We start from the raw sequence: 21,888 nt of genomic DNA, 5'->3' as shown, positions 1-21,888 counted from the left end.
ATCAATTGCCATTTTCAGATGAAAACGTTTATAACCATCAACATCAATTGATTTTTGCTAGTACAGATAGTTTCAAACGTAACATGCACGAGGATTGTGGACACGACAGTAATAAAGCAAATGTAATTTTTGTCATTCATCGATATACCATATCCATTCTTCTAAAAAGTTAACACATATACATATCCAAGAAGAAATTCAACTTTGAAGAACATTTTACCGAACGGGTTGTAAGATCATCGTGATATTATAACAACAAGTTTGTATGAAATATTTCAGTTGTCAATTTTTCACATGATATGTAAAAGAATTTTACTACGACTTCCTACTGTTGGATATGTAAAAAGTGAATCATTATGTAACTTTTTATTAAAATACATAATCAATATTAAGTTTTTTATTAAAAATAATAAAGCACATGCATGCGCATAATAATGGATATCTAAACATATGAGCATGTTTTGTGAAGAAGACCAGATCTAAAAAAAAACAAACCACATGTACGATGATAGAATATCTTTGGTATACCATTAGTTGTCAAATAACCGTTATTTCAACCAATGACATCAGTTGCTGAAAAAAAATATATTTTAAAAATTATCCTTTAAATTTGTGTGTTTATTAAATTGTAAATGCTCAAAACTACAAGACAATAGTGAACATTTCATGCAAATTCAACTTGATATTCCCACTTTTAAAGTTCGTGTTTTATGAACAAACAAATAAAAATTACAATAATGAATGATATGAAGTCAAAATGAAAGTAGACTTATATAGTAAGCGTAATGTCTGACCACAATTTACAAAACAGTTGTTTCTTGATTTTGAAAATTAAGAAATATGTCTTATGTAAAGTACTTTATACTTAATTTTCAGTTGCAATTGATAACATGTATTTCTCTGCATATGTATTTGTTTTTTAAAATATGAAGTTTCCTGTCTCGAGTAATCTCTTTTAATGAAGGTAGTCGCAAGAAGATGTGATGCAGGATTTGTGAACACTTCCCACACACCAGCGATCACGCCCACCCTTTTGTTGGGTTTGCACAGTCATTTTTTGTATATTGATTTTGGATACTGTTACTGTTTGATTATTTATCGTTTTTTGCCATTGCATTTCCAACTTATGAGTTTAACTATTGCTTCGGGATATCTTGCATTCTTTTACATTATGATGAAATTAAATAAAACATACATTGCTCAACAATAACATGTGCTGATGCTGATTCTGTACCAAACTCATTAGTAGCTGTACACGACAGTAAACCAGATTCTTGTATGTTGATCAACTGTAAAATTGTACCATTGTCAAACTTAACATGGCGTGGTAAATTCGATGATTGATGAAAAAACTGCAAAAATACATTTTTATATTTTTTAAACTGAATCTATAGTAAAATATAATTATATCATATATAGTGCAAAAGTAGAATATTAACCTTGTACTGATTTGTAATTAGTAGATAAAGTAATAACACAAATTAAGAAAATAAATAACAGTAGATCTTTTAGAACATGTTTTGAGAACGTAAAAAATAAAGGTTATCGTACATTTATTCCAGCTTAAATATAGATAACAAAATAAAGGTAAATTCTGTAAAAAAAATCTCTATTTTAGATTTACCTTCCCTTCAAATAACAATTAAAAAAAACAATAAAAAATGAAGTAAAAATAATTTCCCCTTCTGAAAATTGGTTCTTTTGAATGCGGATTGACATTATTTATCTGCATACCTGCATAAAATTTTCGAATGAAAATGTTGACCTTATGTTCTCTATTATGTACAATCCAAGATTGCGAGATAGCCGTAGTGTAGTGGTTAGTGCACTGGGCTACTAACACAAAGGTTCCTGGTTCGATTCCCGTCTGGGATGAAAATTTCAGGAACTAAATTTTCGGCTCTCCCTTGACACTATTTGCGAGTATGGTCTCGAGGAAATGATGATAGTCCGTCGGAAGGGGACGATAAATGGCTGACTCATGTTAAGAGAGAGCCATATCTCTTGCACGTTAAAGACACCCTTGTAGATTTCGAAAAAGAGCAGGCTAATGCCGCTACAAGGCAGCACTCGCACCCGCAAATTGGAAAGGGATTAATATAAGTTGCAAAACTTGTTTCCGAATCCACTATAAATAAATATGTTTAAACTAAACTAAACAAGATTTCGAAAGACACCCATACTATCGTAACATACTACATGCGTACTGAACAATTCTTACCGAATTGAACTTCCATGTTATAATCGGAAGAGGGTGTCCGGTAGATAGACAGGTATAATTGTGAGATTCACCAGATTGACTAATAGATGGCAAAGGTGGAGATACTATAGTAGGTGCATCTAATAAAAAAAGGAGAAAACTTTTATCAGTTTATCAAAAACTGTTAACAATCGTATTTGAAACAACGGAAAGATTATAAGAAATACAAGAAATACAATGATATTCATGGAGTCAATAGAAACTGTATAATTATAATATAACGCTTTGATGGTTAACTTAAAATCATGATGAGTTAGCATTCAGCAAGGTATTTTTGATATTTTGTGTATAATAACTTCAAAAATTGGATAAAGAATTTAGGGATGCTTTAACCAAAACAAAATGCGTATCACGAGCGGGCCGATTTGTGTGTTTGCGTATTTTTTTCTGATTCAAACAATCAAGTGTTCAACGTTAAGCATATCCACCTGTTTTTTTCTCAATATCTATAACATTCATCGTTGTTTACTTTTACTAGAACACATTATAATAGTAACAGACACTATATACTTTAAGGATACCAGTATTGACTGCTTTCCAGAACAATATGAAATATAATTTTTTGACAGACATCAGTCATTTGTGAAAATAAATAGTCCATTAATTTCGATAAACTTATAACAAATAAAAACAAGAAGTAGTATTATCCTTGCTTTTTTCAAGTATATTGATTAGATATAATTTGAATAGATGAAATTATCACACTGCTTACTTATGTGACTTAAATTGTTGAAATTTGAGAATAGAAATTTAAAGGAATGACTCAATTAAAAACAATGCAATTATGCATGTGACAAATTTTAACTAGAATTGTTATTCGAGCAATACCGGGTGTCAATTACAGTCCACCAAATTATTACCATAACGCACGCACCCATTTTGAAGCGTTTGAACATTGAATGCACTGATATGTATACAAAACATTTCACAGTCAAAAGTTATATCTGCGCATGCAATACGTCATATACGTGTTGCATCATGCTTTAATTTCGAAGATATTAATAATTCATATTAGACTTTACTTCCTTTACACAGACATTCTTACCATAGGTGAATTTAAGTATTATGTTGGCTTGACTTGTCCCTGCATCGTTTGTTGCAATACAAGTGTAAAGTCCGATAGTGGCATTTGTAACTGTCGACATAATTAAGGTGTTCCCAGTAGCATTGTATTCTTCCTGCAATATGTAGCATGTATTAATTCGAAACCAATAATGTATAATAATAAGGTATAGTGTTCTATTATAAAAAAAAACAAAAAAAAAAACAAGAATGTGTCCAATATACACGGATGCCTCACTCGCACTAACATTTTCCATGTTCAATGGGCCGTGTTATTGGGTAACAAATCTAATTTGGCAATTAAATTAGAAAGATCATACCATAAGGAACATGCGTACTAAGTGTCAAGTTGATTGGACTTTAACTTAATTAAAACTACCTTGACCAAAAACTTCAGCCTGAAGCGGGACAGACGGACGGACGAACAGATATATTTTCGCCCTCAATTTATTTTCTTTTGGTTAAGATTTTTGGCTAATACAAATGATGGGATTGCTGTAAGATCAAACGGACAAACAAGACACAAATTAATGATTGCATGTGTATTTACGATTAGAAAAACGAATATGAGTCGAGATCTTGTTAATGATTTGGTGACATACATCATTTTGAACTGATCTTTGATTTTTATGTGTTTTTCATTACCATGCCTTGTCGATGAGGTTATACATACGTGCAAAGAGAGGCTGTACACTTCCTTCATTTATTGAATGTTGGTACAGCAATTGTAAATATGCTTGCTCAATACAAAAATAAGGTGTAATAATGACCTGTAAATCCCATCACCAACGTTATTTGGTATATATAATTGTGTCTTTAACTTAGTCTACATAACTTCAAAGACTACATATGCTACTGCTATTTTCCAATGTCTACTGTGATAGTATAAGATGTGTGATGAAAATAGTAGAATATATTGGTTTTCAGTTATTACTGTTAAACATGTTTAATTTAGTTATTAATATGAAAGAGGGAAAAGAGCACGGTACCCGAACTACATGAACTACTGAATCAGTAAACGATAAATGATACACAAATTTCAATAAATGTATTATGGTACCCTTCCCTTAGGTCACTTCCAATATACAAACTTTCAAATTCTGTCGTGCGATATTCGACTCTCATGTCTTGCATTTTGTTTCTGTCAGATATTCTTCACAACATTAAATCATATTTTACATACATGATTGTATAGCCATTTAACAGCAGGTGTAGGGTATCCGGTAACGTTACAAACTAATTTAGCCTCTGTATAATAAAACACTGTCACCTCAGAAGGAGCTGTTATAACTGGGGCTACATGTAATGTATGTTTTGCTGAAACAAAACAAAAATAGATGAGTAAAGAGACAGTAGGGTGATTCTAACATCTTATGCCGAGGATGGAAATCAGTAGACAAGAGTTTGAAAATAAGCCTAATCACGAATTACTTAGGTCAATAGTTTACTTAAATAAAATTTGCTGGTACATTATGATGGAAATACTTTTTATTAGAATAAAATCGATGTCGAAATAGAAAGAATAATGTTGTTTCAGGGAATTAAACAGTAAATACATATTTATAAGTACTTTTTTTTTGTCTCATAGCTTAACATTTATTTGTTGCAAAATATGCAGTCACATGATTACGGGAAATATAAAGTTTTGTTCGGTTTTGTTCCTAAGAATTTAAACTTTACGATCATTGACCATAACCTTTTGTAAAGAACTGTTATTGCGTTGATCAGTTGGCCTGATGAATCCATGCTTCTCATATTGATTGTTTCTGGCAAACAATATAATTACATTCCTTGAGTAGTAAGTAGTCTCAACATCACACATGAGCTGCCATCTTTTTTGCATATACGTTTGGAGACACATACTCTACTATCGTTTTCGGAAGTCATGTTTTATTTTTAGATTAGTACCACGTGTTCAGATATATTAAATGCATAAATGATGAAATTTTACAAAATGTTCTTACATCTGAAAGTAGTAGATATTTAGCTATTCGTGATCATATGTACTTTTAACCATTTCCTTATTTTTAGCTTCAACCAAGTTGTTAATTTCTTATGTGTTCAATAAACATGTGTTTCACCCCCGAGAACGGCCATTTTAGATCACGCAAAAAGATGATGCAAGGATTCCAAAAATGAAAAGAGTTTGACTACACTTAACTGGTCTTAACTGTGTATGTTTTTACCAAGCACAATATAAATATTGCTGCATTATAAAGGACAGACAGAAGTTTAAAAACCATGATAAGTATCTCACAAATAATATTGATTGATAAGATATTGAACAAATATATCATGATCATGCTTTTGGAAAACTTTAAAAAAAAATTAATTAGTATTACAAGGATTTTGTGTTCTAAATCATACCAAAATTCTTCAAGAATTTTTCATCATTTACCATGCAACTTGAAATGACATTTTTAAGATGTAGCTTTTCCAAAATGTTTGTTTTATAAATATATTCAATACAAATATAAACTTGAAAAATAGTGAATTGAGTTAAAAATTGCTATCAAAATAAAATACACTGCTGAATCAAATATCATGTATGTGTTGCTTTAAAACAAATTCAAAATGAAAACAATAATTACTCAAGATAATTAACGGGGCAGGATATGCGAATATTTGTTTGATCAGGGATATCCTTATACAAAGAAATTATGATAATAAAATCATTCGTATATTATAAAGTTTCGTAAGGCATAATAACACACCAATAACATGTATATGAACAGCTTTTATATCAGTGCCGACTCGGTTTGTTGCTATGCACATATAATATCCACCATCGGCTACCGTCACATTTTGTATTATTAGATAATGAGCTATCTGTTTTGTATTACCCTGTAAATTTGCCTGGAATAAATTATAAAAATCTTAAAACATGAACTAATACTAGAAAGACGTACAGAAAAAAACCCAATAGATTTGTCGACGAAACGGAATCAAGATAATAATCAAGTCAAATATAAACATACTTGATCAAATGTAAAAGATATCAAGTCAAAAACATTAGTCAACAAAGTTTTATTTACAATTGTTTCTATATAGTACATGCATATATATATTAGATTGATAAGTTGAATGTTTGATTTATCAATCTATCGATATAGATATGAGTATCAGCAGATATTTGCAATCGATCGGTACAAAATGGTGAAGGACAGTCAGAGTGACACTAAAACACGTCCCCTTAGTTTAAAAAAATACAATATGTCAAGCTATTCAGCGCTATCCAAATTTTATTGTTTGAATGCTCATTATATACTCGGTGCTTCCGATTCTGGTGAAGACTATGTGAAGGTAAATAAAATTAAAATCAATTCGGATGCAAACAATTTAGTCATTATAGTTTTTTCAATTACGCGTATCGATTAAATGGCACGTGTGTCGTATTGTATTATAAGCCTGGTACCTTTCATACCTATCATCATGTAATGATGTCCTTTTAGTGTTAAATTTTTAACATTGCCATAAAAGCGGGAGGTTTGGCTTGCCACAAAACCAGGTTCAACCCACCATATTTTTCTAAAAATGTCCTGTACCAAGTCAGGAAAATGACATTTGTTATCCTATAGTTCGTTTCTGTGTGTGTTACATTGTCGTTTTGTTTTTGTTGCACTCTGGTGTTTCTGTTGTTTCGTTGTTTTCCTCTTATACTTGATGTGTTTCCCTCGGTTTTTTATTTTGTAACCGGATTTGTTTTCTCTCAATCGATTTATGACTTTCGAATAGCATTATACTTCTGTTGCCTTTTGGGCAAAATTGGGCAAAATTACGGGCAAATTACGACATGTAGGCATACAAATCAACAGTCATTCTCGTTGGTTTCTGGTAATTTTAGATTAAATCTTGCTTAAAATATGAGGTTGCCAGTTATACAACACATACAGAAGTATTCAAATACAAATATCATAGGAGACATATAATACCTTGTATGCATATTAACATCATTTGATGAGTGCTTTTAATTGTACATACATTTACGGCTCGCCATTTTATATCTGGAGGGGGAATTCCTTCTGCAAAACATGATATCTCGGCTAGAGGTGTTCCCTCTTTAAAAGTTCTATCCGTTGGTATGATTATAGTTGGGGGTACAGATACTTCAGATCCTTTAACACAATTGATATGGTATATAGTTCCACAGATATAACGCATAATGTATTAATATATTGAAAATAGCATACTATATAATAAAGTTGCAGTATATATTTTAGGTTGCTGTCATCTTAATTACATGTTTAATATATTCCTAACTATTTGTCTTGCTATATTTTTACACATTTACTGTTTACATGTGTATGTTTCATGTTTTGATAACTAGTATATACGTATGATTGACGTTGATAGGTTCATCCTGCCATTGAGTTTTTATTGCTAAAATCAATTGTGGTCAAACGTTAGACTGTTCACTGCATGTTGATTATTGTTAATATTATTCCACTGAACTAAATGTCGGGCAAAGCCCTCGTGAAATATGAATATTTTTGGGTGAACAAATCTTCATATCTCCCTCGGGCACGGGAAATGAATGTATAATATCACACAGACAACTATAAACGGCTCCCGAATCAAAAATTATTCCATTTCAAACAAGAAACTTATCATGGTTTATATCAACATTTAACGAAAAACCAGTATGATATATATCATATAACAACACACAATACACATGGGTATCATTGAGTATACTCGAAACAACTTGTTTCCAAGATGAGCCTTATACATGTTATATACCACGTATCAAAACTTACTTAATTGACAATTTGGTCCAGAGTCACCTTTTCGACAAATGCATTTGTATCCATTGAATTGGTTAATACATGTGCCTTTATTCTGACAGGGACTACTCAAACATTCATTCAATTCTAAATATAGAAAAATACATTACTACATCATAAGATGAACTCATACTGGCTGACTATATATGTATGTTGCTTTTAAATAATCGTTAGCCATTCATTTAAAATTGACTAATTCTTTGAAATGAAAATGTGTTTGTTAAATTAAATTTGTTTTTACATGACAACTATTCACATGTGGAGCAGGATCTACTTACCCTTTCGGAACACATGAGATCACCCCAGTTTTTGGTGGGGTTCGTGTTGCTCAGTCTTTAGTTTTTTATTTTGTGTATTGTGTAATATTATTTGTCTTTGTGTCTTTTTTTCTTTTTTATCCATGGCGTGGTCAGTTTGTTTCGATCTATGATTGTGAATGTCCCTCTAATATCTATCGCCACTCCTTGATAATTTAAAGATATCAAATATAGATTTAACCTTGATTCCAGTTGTAAAGGAAACTGTAAATATTTAATACTAACCATTCTCACAATTAACTCCAGTAAATCCAGATGGACAAACACAAATGTAGCTGTTTACCTTATCGTGACATACTCCTCCATATCTACACGGATCACTTGCACATCCATCTATATCTAAATTAAAATTGAACAACAAAGAGTTGCACGTAGAACGCGCAATTTTAAAGATGACCCAATATTTGAAAATATAATTATAAATTTCAAAATTGTTCTCGCGTACTGAGAAAGAAAGAATAGTTGTACGTAAACATTGAAAATGTGATTGAAAAATGAGATTACCATTTTTTCTGCCAGAAGCCCGATTTTAACCTGTGCATGTTGAACGTTTTCAGTTGTTGGATATCATAGTAAACATGTTGTAGTAATGCTAATGTTTTATCGCTATCATATGAACTATCCTTTGAGTTTACTGACTGATAATGTTCTTTATCAGCACAGTAGAGTGATAAAAAATTATCGCTGGAAACTAAGGTCGCTCGTGTCGTTGTCAATGAAATTAACAACGTCGTCATAGATGAAATAGCGATAAACTTACCATTGGTAATATCAACTCGATTGAATTTCTCACTTTCGCCGTACGATAATCTATCAATCGTTTATTATTACAGTCTAACAATTTATTACATCTCAGTTAGAATAACCATAAACAACAAAAAAAGGAAGAAGGAAATAAAACTACATAGCAAAGACATACCGGGAAATCAGGCGCATTTTACATGTATTAATCAAAGAAATTCAAAACTAAAATCACAAAAAGAATTCTTTACATTTTGTGAGAAGGAAGTCGAGAAAGCAACTCACCGACACACATACAGTATTACCAAAAGGCTTACAGAGTTCAATATAATGTTTTCAACAACATATATATATACTCTACCAGTGTACCAATAGCACATGCACCAAATAAAAGCTACAGTAGTATACCGCTGTTAACATCCACAAATTGTTGAGAAGAAAACAATCCGGGTTACAAACTAAAACTTAGTCAAATATATCAGGAGAACCATGACACAACAGAAAAACAACACTAAAATGTATCACACACAGAAACGAACTATAATATAACTATGGCCATTTTCCTGAATTGGTACAGGACATTTCAAGAAAAAATGGTTGGCCTCCATGGCAATGTTAAATATAACATCAAAATGACAAGACTACATGACAAGACTACAATACAAACAAATGGGGAAACATCAAATCATACATAAGTTCGAGAAAAATATAAAAAGAATACCATTTTACAGGATCTTATAACAATTTCATAATTAGATCTAATTTACAACAATAAGACATACGATCACGCGAAAATAAGAAAATCACTACTGACAAATTAACCAACTCGGGACAACCACGGACAACGTTCTGACCTTCGCACAATCATAATGAGTTTCCTGATACGGGACAACCACTGACAAAGTTCAAAACTCGAAGAAATCAATGACAATATCCTTCACTCGGGAAAATCAATGACGATATTCTTCAATAATGACAACCACTGAAAAGGTTCCAGGCTTCGGACAACAACTGAAATGGTTACAAACTCGGGACTATCACTTCAAAAGTTCCTAATCCAGGACAATCATGACGAGGTTTCTAACGCGGTACAGAAAGTGACAATGGTCCTTTATCTATACAAAGACTGGTTCAGTTTTTGAATCCGGATAAAACAGTGACGGACAATCATTAACGGGTTTTTAAATGCTACATTCAGTGACGATATTCCTGACTTTTGATCACAATTTATGAGGTTTCTGACTGTCGAAAATCGCATATAAGGTTGCTTACTTAATAACATCAGTGACGAGATAAATAACTCGGGACAATATTTTACAAAGTTCCTGACGCACGACAATCATGGAATAAATTCTTGTTAACATAGGCATATGGACATGCTACGATTTAATATTGTGTTTATCTTAATATTGTCGTTTCATATAACAGATATAAGGAAATTCGAAATACACGTTTAGTACTAGTTTTCACTGCAAAAGAGTTTAATTCCACAATAATGGTGTACTTGATTAAAAATCCAACAAATTTAAAAGTGGAGCACAAATTGATGTACCATGTAAAAGAATATTAAAGCAATCTGGAATGATTACCTGACCTTATATAATGACATTCAGAACTACAGTGTCGATGTTTGTAAACATGTTCTTACCAGCATAGTCCATACATTATCAATTGCGAACTGTTGATCGTTTTTATAGGTTTGTCTTTAAACATAGTAGTATCTGTGTTTTTTGTGTTTTTTTTTAAATTTATTTTGAATTTCCCTATTATTTATCCCTTACTAGTTTTTAATATAGGAACTCATGTACATGTATGACTTTTGGCTTGTTATCCGTCTAGATTAGTTTTTCTATAATAATACATACTTGTTTCACAATTCACACCTGTGTAACCAGCTTTACAGGAACATGTATAACTATTTGCTCTATCATGACATGTTCCATTATTGTGACAGGGGTTACTAGCACACTCGTTCATATCTATAATACACCAACATTTACAAATATTGGGGCATTATGAAATATATTTTAAATCATGTGTCATCTAATATAAAAGAGGGACGAAAGATACTAGAGGGACAGTCAAACTGATAAATCGAAAATAAACTGACAACGCCATGGCTTAAAAAAAGGACAAACAGACAAACAATAGTACACATGACACAACATAGACAACTAAAGAATAAACAACACGAACCCAACCAAAAATTAGGGGTGATCTCAGGTGCTCCGGAAGTTTAAGCAGATCCTGCACCACATGTGGCACCCATCGTGTTGGTATGAGATAAAAGATCAGGTAAATAATCTAATTCGGTAGGTCACATTCATGAAGGGAAATGGGATTGTAGTTACGATGTAGGGAACATATCTGATATCATTTGTGAAACGGTTATTCCATAACGGTCAACCAACTCGTGCACGTGGTGGCGTCCGTAAATTATACGAAGTGATGATTTCAACTTCACCATTTGGAACTCTTGATTTAATAACTTTCTTTGAGCAACAACCCTCTATCAAGAAAATCATGATAAGAAATGCGAGCACGGGAATATAGTATCACTTGGGAGATAATATAAAGCACGCACAACACGATATACCAAAAACAGTTGGTTACGTTATCATTAAAAAAGCATGATGTTTTTGTCAATTCTTTAGTTTTTTTAATACATTAAACAGAGAATTGCACATTTATCAATAACTTAAATACAATTTTGTTTATGTTCGTAATATTTTCATTTTATGTTTAGGACTAAGACATGTGCAACTTATATACTATGACAAATGAATTAATCTATCAAGCAGTTATTCTAAATAAAACAACATGCCATTATAATTAAATGAAACAAGAACGTACACCAACATAACATACTAATGTATTTGTACTTACCAATATTGCACTGTGCACCGAGAAATCCAGGATTACATATACAAGTAAACTTGCCGTGGTCTTCTACACACGTAGACCCATGCTGACAAAGATGTTCAGAACATGTTCCTTCAAGTAAAAGACTATTATGTTAAATCTAGACTTTATATATACTTTGTAATAAACTTGTAATATATATTATTCATTACTTATTTTATCAAATATACTTTTAAGCATAAGATATTTTCTATTTCTTGCACTTGGTACATTTATAACTAATGCATTTTCAATTAGATTCACAGTATTAACGTGATGGAAAAATAAACCAATTGTTTTGCAGTTCTAACATGTTCCTGTCAAGTTTTTGACGAATGTCTTAATGAGACAACAAACAAACGTGTGAGATTTCTTGTCTGGTAAATCAAATAAAGGTCTGGTATGGTATTTTGATGTTTCCTGATATTCATTTTCATAACAATCTACGATCTAGTATATGCACCCTTCGTTAAAAATAATGTTTTAATGCGGTTTTTTTTAATGTTGAACATACTTTTATTGCTTTAATATATTTTTTATTTTGAACAGAAGAACAATACTTTACAATTCATTTATAGGTCAGGTGTGAAAAGTCTGTGGAGGATAAAAGTAAAGGGGAAGGGTTGAGATTTCTACAAATATGTTTAACCCCGCCACATTTTTGCTCCTATCCATAGTCAGGAGCCTTTGGCCTTAGTTGGTCTGGCATGTATAATTTTAGTTCATTTATATTGTTTGTCCTGTACCAAGTCAGGAATATAGCCATTGTTATATTATAGTTCGTTTCTGTGTGTGTTACAATTTAACGTTGCGTCGTTTGTTTTCTCTTATTTTTGAGTGTAAATTGACATTGCGATAAGACGAGTCACGGTACTTGTCTATCCCAAATTCATGTATTTGGTTTTGATGTTATATTTGTTATTCTCGTGGGATTTTGTCTGATGCTTGGTCTGTTTCTGTGTGTGTTAGTTACATTGTAGTGTTGTGTCGTTGTTCTCCTCTTATATTTATGCGTTTCCCTCAGTTTTAGTTTGTTACCCCGATTTTGTTTTTTGTCCATGGATTTATGAGTTTGAACAGCGGTATACTACTGTTGCCTTTATTTTGTAGTTTGTTTGATTTTCAATTTCACTGAACTAGTGCACAATTTTATTTAGGGGCTATCTGAGGACCTACTCCAGGAGCGGTATTTTCTCCGTTTTTGTGGTCATCAGCTGCTGTCTGCTCTTAATCGGGTTGTTGTCTCTTTGACATATTCTCCATTTCCATTCTCCATTTTACTTTGTATTCAAATATCATACCACAAAGAGGAACATTACAAAATTCAAAACGGTATCTATCAGCATCTGTATAACACCATGGCTTCATCAAGAAACTATTGGGATTTCTGCAAAAGTTATGGTTTTCATGAAATGACACTAATGGCGAATTTACAGATTTCCAATTAAGACAGGTTCGTCCACTCATTGTTGTGCTGATTGTTCCATTGTATTTGGATCCACTACTGTTTCTATTGTAGCATCCAGTATCTAAAAGAAATATGCATCTGTTTTTGTTTCTGTAACATTTTGTTTTCATTGCTATAAATGTACATCTTTTTCTTTTGAAGTTGACATAACAAAAGTGACCTACACTAAGTGACAAACGAAAAATCACAAAATATACTGATCTTCGACATGTTCGAGGAAAATTCAAAAAAGTAAGTCTTTAATCAAATGACTAAATCAATAGCTTAAACAATCGATAGATATAACATAGATAACAAAGCCAACCAACGTATAGAAATGTATCCAAATACCGTTTAGCTTTATGTTTTATACTAACAACAATATATACAATCACATTAACTAACACTTTAATAATCAAATGAAATCTTTATATAAACTACAATTAGGGATTTTGTGTCATGACTTAATATTGTTTTTCTAATCAGAAAAGTACTAAAAACAACAGATGAAGCAGAAAATACACACAGACATAATTAATTGTCTTAAAAGTATAGTCAGAAACATACCGAACTCCAAAGAAAATTCGAAACGGAATGTCCCTATCAAATGGCAAAAATCAAAATGTTCAAACACATCAAACAAACGGATAACAACTGACATATTCTTGACTTGGTAATACCCGATTTAAGGGGGCTCCTGGGTATAGATGATTTTTTTTTTCTAATATAGGATTTCGCTATATTTTTTCATAAATGAACTTTATCATATACTTAAAAGAAAAATGAAATAAAAAAATGGGGTCACCGTTCATTTAAGCTAAAATCTGCCTCTAGAAGAAGCATACATTTTTGTTAATGTTTTTTTTTTTCTGTTGAACTAATAGGAGAAAAAGAGGAAATATCGAAATAAAAAAATAACCTAATATAAGAAATCGCTTAAATTTTACAATTATTTAGTTTATGTACAGCTTATTTGAAAACAATAATAAAAAATATAGGTCACCGATGAGTTAAAAAAGATATTTCAAATTTAAGGCCAAAAAATGGCATTTTTGCACCAAAGGGAGATAATTTGGAGCTTTTTCAATTTTTAAAGTCATCTGGGGCCAAACAAAATAATTTTTTTGGGTTGTTTTTTGTACCATATCATAAAGTAACAACTAATAGTGTAATAAATAAAATTTGTAATGAAAAAATAAAGGTTTAATTTTTTGCTAAAATTTTTGTACCCATGAGCCACCTTAATATTGTTTTTCTAATCAGAAAAGTAGTAAAAACAACAGATGAAGCAGAAAATACACACAGACATAATTAATTGTCTTAAAAGTATAGTCAGAAACAAACCGAACTCCAAAGAAAATTCAAAACGGAATGTCCCTATCAAATGGCAAAAATCAAAATACTCAAACACATAAAACAAACGGATAACAACTGAAATATTCTTGACTTGGTACTTACCGATTTAGTAAAATTTTTATCTAAAACCTCACTAACTACATTTGAACAGTGTATGTATATTTTCAACAAAACCTACTCATTTTCAAGAAAAAACACGTATGGTTTATAAGATAAAGGCATTGACCATGCTGACAGTTTGAATTTTAAACAAAATATATTAATTGTACTCAAGTCATAATAAAACGACATACTTGCAAATATACTTACATCATATTTTAGAAAAATAGCTTACCACACACTGGAATATCACAGTAATAAAACTTATAATTGGTAGAATTTGTATAACACCAAGGTTGCGGAAACCCATTTGGATTTCTGCAGAAGTTATGGTTTTCATGGTACGGAATATACGGCGAAGCAACTGTTTTCCAGTTTAAACAAGTGTGCCTCCCTTCTGCGGAGTTAACTGTTCCAGCATATGTAGATCCATTATTATGTCTGTTGTAGCAATAATTATCTAAAAGAAACAGGTTATTGCATTATACCTGGAGCTATTTTTCTGCTTTTAAGTGTTTGTTTTTTGTCTCTTTGAAACTTTGTCCGTTTCATTCTTAATTCTTAGCAATAGGGACATTCCTCGTTTTCAATAAATATAAAAAAGAAGACGTGGTATGATTGCCAATGATACAACTGTCCACAAGAGACCAACATGACACAGACATTAACAACTATAGGTCACCGTACGGCCTTCAACGATGAGCAAAGCCCATACCGCATAGTCAGCTATAAAAGTTCATATTTGAATATTAGTACTGTAAACAACTATGTTAAACAGTTGTGTGATGAATTTCATTATTAAAGCATTCGTTCGTGCCGAAACTCCGGTTGGTTCATCGGGTTTGATAATTTTTTGAGATTGCTGCCATGGATTAAAAAACAGATGTGTAGTTGTTTTTTTTAAAGAAACAACCATTGGAGTTAATTGTAAAATTCCTTTTTAGCGAGTACAAAGATATGATGACATATTGTTATTCATATAAAATTGATAATGAAAGTGGGGATTGTGTCGACGATACAACCACCCGATAACAGAACAACTAACAACCGAATGGGTCTTCAATACAGCGAGAAAATCCCACACCCGGAGGCGTGTATTTCTCTTGAGAAAAAAACAAAATAACGCGTGTTGTATTATCTGTTTTGGTTTATGTGTGTTAGTTGTAATGTTGTAAAGATAACTGAAGAATAATCGAATCTGTCCTTTTTCAGTTATTTATCACTAATACTTCTAAATGAATGAAAACGTATAAGATACTAATTTAATGAAACGATACCTTTCAGGAAAAATTAAAATATGTGTGTCATGTTCTTTTAACCTGTTATTATTGATCATTAAGAGTTAAAGGTACTATTATAATTATGAATAATATTTTAAGATTTAATTTTGATTTTCTTGCTTGCGTCATTCATCTAGATATGAAAACGATCTATGGTACTTTTTTGTGATATGGTACACACAAAGTTAGCTGTCATTTTCACTGTATATTCTGTTAAAGGGAGTTGTAAATAGATGTTTAACCTAACATACCTGTTCTACTTTCCTTTGCATACAAAAATGTTCCCATCAAAGGCGAGCAAAGCAGAATTCTTATTATGAGAAACATGACAGTATACAGATCCACTTATTCTAAATACTTGCATAGTCAAATGAGAGAAAGCCATGTTAAAGGTATAATTTTTATCTTTGTTTGATTAGCTTCACAAATAGGTCAAATATTATTGTGAAATATAACCCCATTTAAGATAACGACATGTAAATATCAGCAAATGGATTGAATTTAAGATTTACATGTACCTTCTATTGACGCAAATTATAAATGTACATTTGTGAGGTATATTTAATATACTGTCGTCTAGATCCATTGAACAAAACACATGATTCGAATCTTTTATGTGTGATTCATCTTAACTAACTGGTGTAACCTTTTTTTTTTTACTGCAAACTCGTGCTCTTTAACCATTGTTTTAAATTTAACCGTATATTACTCATAATTCTCAGTTTAGTCATTTGTTATTCAACATGTTCAATGTGTGATGCCCAAACAAAAAGACGCAGGTTCAATTTAGCAGAAAATTAGTTTGGTTTTAGGTGTTAATTATATGTGCAGTTGCAAAACATTTTATCGGTGTGATCCCTTATAAGTATGTTTTGTGAACAAATGAAAATATAATTTTGTTGATACGCTTTAAAAAAAAAATAACATGAATAAGTTGTCACCTCTTGAAACAGGAAAACATTTCTCTCTAATTACATTATACAAACTTTACGATTTCAGTTATCTCGCTTTAAATGGCTAAGTTGACTATTTGATTCTAAGTTTTACGCTCACCATTACGAGTTGGATACCGATAGCAGTATACAGTGTCACAAATCAATAACGAAATGTTAGCGTTCTTATAACTTAAGATACAAGTACATATATCTTATGTTGTTCTATTCTCGATTGTGACACTTTGGAGTTTAAGTGACACCCTCATATAATATGATATGGTTACCTTGATTTATCTCTGTCGAATCGAGTAACGCCTTCTTAACAAATCTGTATACTACTGGTGCCCTTAGTCATTAATATACTGAAACAAGTGATATTTTTTTTAACACAGCCAATAAATAGTGTTATCTATAAAAAAAAAAAAAACCAAACAAATATGGCATGATTGCCAATGACACAACTCTACATAAGAGACCAATTCACACATATATTATCAACTATAGATCAACGAACGGCCTTCGACAATAGGAAAAGCCCATAACACATAGTCAGCTATAAAAGCCCCCGAAATGACGAATGGAGAATAATTCAAACGAGAAAACTAATGGTCTAATCAATGTACTAAAAAACTAACGAAAAACAAACATTTAACACAGCAACAAATGACAGACCCTGAATTACAGGCTCCTGACTTAAAACATAACCAAATTTTCTTTTTCCCGGCATTGTGTTTCATTATAGTCTAATCCGAACATAACTTTCCAAATCTTTGTCCTAACTGAACTAAACTAAGTTAATCTTTCTTCTCCTAGCAAGGAGTTTCAATACACTCCTAACTTAACTAAACTACTTAAATCCTTGTTCTCCTAGCAGGGAGTTCCAAAACAGTCCTAACTTAACTAAACTATTTCAATCTCTGCTCCCTAGCAGGGAGTTCCAATACAGTCCTAACTTAACTATTTAAATCTTTGCTCTCTTAGCAAGGAGTTCCAATACAGTCCTAACTTAACTAAACTATTTAAACTTTTTATTCTGCTAGCAGGGAGTTCCAAATACAGTCCTAAATGAAATAAATTATTCAAATCTTTGCTTTCTTAGCCGGGAGTTTCAATTCAGTCCTTACTTAACTAAACTATATTTAGATCTTTGATCTCCTAGGAGGGAGTTCCAATACAGTCCTAACTTAACTAAACTATTTAAATCTTTTTTCTCTTAGCAAGAAGTTACAATACACTAGTTGTAACTGAACCAAACTATTTAAATCTTTGTTTTTCTTAACAGGGACTATTAATGCAGGCCTCACTGAACGAAACTGTGTAAATCTTTCTTCTCCTAGCAGGGATTTTCAATACAAACCTAACAAAACTAAACTACTTAATGTTTTGCTCTTCTTACAGGGAGTTCGAAAACAGTCCTAACTTAACTAAACTATTTAAATCTTTTGTTTCCTAGCAGAAAGTTCCAGTGCAGTTCTAATAATTTAAATCTTTCTTCTCCTAGAGGGAAATTTCAGTACAATCCTGACTAAACTAAACTTAGTTTATCTTTGGTCTCCTAGCAGGGAGTTCCAATACAGTCGTAACTTAACTGAACTATGTAAATCTATCTTCTCCTAGCAGGAAGTTCCAATACAGTTCTAACTGAATTTAACTATTTAAATCTTTGTTTTCTTTGCAGGGACTTTCAAAACAGTACTAACTGATCCAAACTACTTAAATCTTTCTTCTCCTAGCAGGGACTTTCAAAACAGTCCTAACTGAACCAAACTATTTAAATTTTTCTTCTCCTAGCAGGGATTTTCAATACAGCCCTTACTTAACTAAACTATTTAAATCTTTGTATTCCTTGCTGGCAGTTTCAATACAGTCCTAGCTGAACTAAATTATTAAATCTTTGTCCTCCTAGTCCAAAATTTCGATACAGTCTTAAATGTACAAAACTATTCAAATCTTTGCACAATCGCAGTTTCTACACGACCAATTTATTATGTATGTCACGCGGTATTTCAAGCATTGTGAGGGTAAAATTTCATCATTTGTCATCATCTCTTAGTCAAGATTTTTCAATCTTTCCGAGCATGGTTTGTCTTTTTCAAAATCTGTCTGCCCCCCGCATGCCATCAACAAATAAAATGGTGTTTATGCTGATCATTTCAATTTAGTTTGATTTATGTCTTTCATTTGATGAGGACAAATAATATATAACAACATAAATTTGAAAATCAATAAAACTTCCATACAAATCGTACGAAATCAAACGCCTAGTCTATATCAATCAACAAAACGACCGGAAAACAACTATCATATTCTGACTGTGCTACAATTAATAACCAGCTGAATCTCCAAAAAGTTAAAATATTAAATATTTGTACACTAGACGTATGTTTCGTCTACTTAAGACTCATCAGTGCAAGATCGAGTAAAAAAATGTTAAAATGCAAAATCAAGTAAGAAGTTAACGAGCATTGAGGACAAACGATTCCAAAAAGGTATTGACAAATACAGCCAATGTAATATTAATCTTTATTTACCTCCGCTACTCGTTTGGTGACTTCCAGGTCCGGTTCCTGTTCCAGTTCCGGTTCCGGTACTTGTAGAACGTAATGGGTAACAACAAAGTTCTAAGAAACCACAGTGACTATAACTCTGAACGTAGCCACTAGGACATGTACTGAATATGTCGATGCAAGCTCCTTTATACGATGTTGAACATACTGTAAAGAAAATAGCAGTTAGACATTACTGATATAAATATTGATACAAGCCTCACAAAAGAAAAGAGAACAGACAAGTTTACCTACATAGAACGTATAAACATAATAATTGTTATCTGAAAAGGTCAAAGCAGTAGAGGCTAACATTAACATATAGATCAATAAGGCAGACGGACGCAAAGACATAGACCAAATAAAGTTCACATTCTACGCACAAGAAAAAAATGAAATCGTGAAATCTAATCACGGGAAATAAGATTAAGTCGAGAAGTACACAACTTTGGCATTACATAATTTAGTATAGAAAAATATAACGACGTTTTCCGACATTCTGTCAAGAAAATATGACGGAGTGTTCTGACATTCTTTCAAACTTAAGAACTATTGTGAATCTAGATGGTGGATGATACGAAATAGTATATGATATTCGTTTTGAACTGTAACATGTGTAAAATTCTTGTTTTTAATTCCGCTGTAAAAAAAAATTACAGCAGAGATACCAAAGAATGAAAGAAAACGCGAAAAGGGAGATAACCTACTAAATCATTATAGAATTGTTTCGTTAAAACTTTACCTGTGCCCTGGGCTATTGCAACTAGACCAGCTAGATATACTCCTAGACAAAAAAACATGGTATCCAGCGCAGTAATGTGAAATCTAAGTGAACGCCTTATATCATAGTAGTCTTATCTTCGAGTATCTTACTTAACATGAATCATGTGAATTATATATGAATATGTGCATATACACAAAACAAAGAGTTTACTTGAACCGACACACTAAGTTACCTAATTTACTTTAGTAGAGGTTATATACTGTTATATTAAAAACAGGAACTGCTTCCGAAAATATACACCAAGAAACATTGTAGTTATGTAATAAAAATACTGTTGTTTAAGAATTTTATTGGAACCATATATATAACGATCATAGAAATTGAAAAGAAACTTCTGAAAATACGGATTATTTTTTCCCCTCATCGTCCAGTTGCAAATATTAGATATGAAAACAAAATATAGGAGAAAACAGCTTTTATTTCAACTGTAAGAAAGCTGGGCTCGTATGCTTAATAACACATAAGTTAAGATATGAAATCGAGGTACTACTTATCGTATGACACGTAGGAAAATTCGTCCGTTCGGAACATATCTTAACTTAAATAGTTTATGCATATCAGTCCTGAATATTAAGTAGTCTGTTCTTCGAAACCGACGTGATTTAAAACAAGCCTTTCCGATCCTAAAAACTACGAATAGAAACTAAGGTCTCAACTCCCTCAAGCGAAGTTGACCATATATGGATTTGGTTCTTATTATTTGGTCCTTTTTGGTCATTAAAGTCTCCAACTGTTTTGGTCCTTACACATAACGTACGTTATTTGGTAACGTATTGACGTCACGCATCGTATTCATTCTCTATTCTATTTCACCGATCACCACTTTCTAACACTTCTTTAAGACAGTTAATTAAGTATTCTTTCATTACGATATTTAAACAAATTGCAATATGTATGATTACAGTTTATTTCTGTATTTTTTTTTATACAAATAAGGCCACTGATGCTTTTTTATTTATTTTATTATACAGTGAATATCAAATTCGCAAAATTTCACAAAATTCATTTTCACCTGTATGTAAATCCTTTGTTATTTTTCTTCTCTTGATTTATCCATCAGCCTGAGAAAGTATGTTCAGTAGATGTATTTTTGTCACAAACGTGTCACTTTCAATGATAAGAAATTAAGTAAACCAAAAAAAAAATGTGGAACTATCCCTTAAAAACTCTTCGAATTTTATATTCGACTATCGAAAAAACAGGACTGATGGATAATTTATATGCAGTTTGTTTGTTTAGAAGTTTTGTTTTTATTTTAACATTATTGTGTCTTTGTCACCACATTTCTTATTCAGATGTCTATGATCAACCTTTTCAGAAAACCATTTACCTTAACTTTTTTTTTGTCCCTTTTGCTTTTTCCCAATAGTATAATT

At 31.7% G+C, this 21,888-nt stretch overlaps 1 protein-coding gene across 3 annotated transcripts; it reads right to left on the bottom strand.

Moving 5' to 3' along the window:
- Positions 1-382: 382 nt before the first annotated feature.
- On the bottom strand, positions 383-20,558 carry LOC143052856 (uncharacterized). 3 transcript variants are annotated; one of them, XM_076225993.1, is made up of 15 exons: positions 20,471-20,558; positions 19,714-19,896; positions 15,203-15,427; positions 13,367-13,594; positions 12,051-12,158; positions 11,030-11,143; positions 8,649-8,762; positions 8,080-8,193; positions 7,304-7,437; positions 6,037-6,178; positions 4,506-4,639; positions 3,306-3,438; positions 2,222-2,340; positions 1,196-1,352; positions 383-573 (listed from the first exon to the last, which is right to left on the bottom strand). In XM_076225993.1, exons 1-15 carry the CDS (start codon positions 20,526-20,528, stop codon positions 554-556), a joined length of 1,983 nt encoding a protein of 660 aa, XP_076082108.1. In that variant the 5' UTR covers positions 20,529-20,558; the 3' UTR covers positions 383-553. The 3 variants fall into 3 exon arrangements, with proteins under 3 accessions (XP_076082108.1, XP_076082109.1, XP_076082110.1); XM_076225994.1 differs by having other exon boundaries at positions 1,196-1,289; XM_076225995.1 differs by lacking the exons at positions 19,714-19,896; positions 20,471-20,558 and adding an exon at positions 16,499-16,633.
- Positions 20,559-21,888: the final 1,330 nt, after the last annotated feature.

Source organism: Mytilus galloprovincialis, chromosome 11 (genome assembly GCF_965363235.1).
Source record: "Mytilus galloprovincialis chromosome 11, xbMytGall1.hap1.1, whole genome shotgun sequence".
NCBI classification, from domain to species: Eukaryota; Metazoa; Mollusca; class Bivalvia; order Mytilida; family Mytilidae; genus Mytilus; species Mytilus galloprovincialis.
Note: the sequence above shows the minus strand (reverse complement) of the source record. Positions and strands in the feature narration are given on the sequence as shown.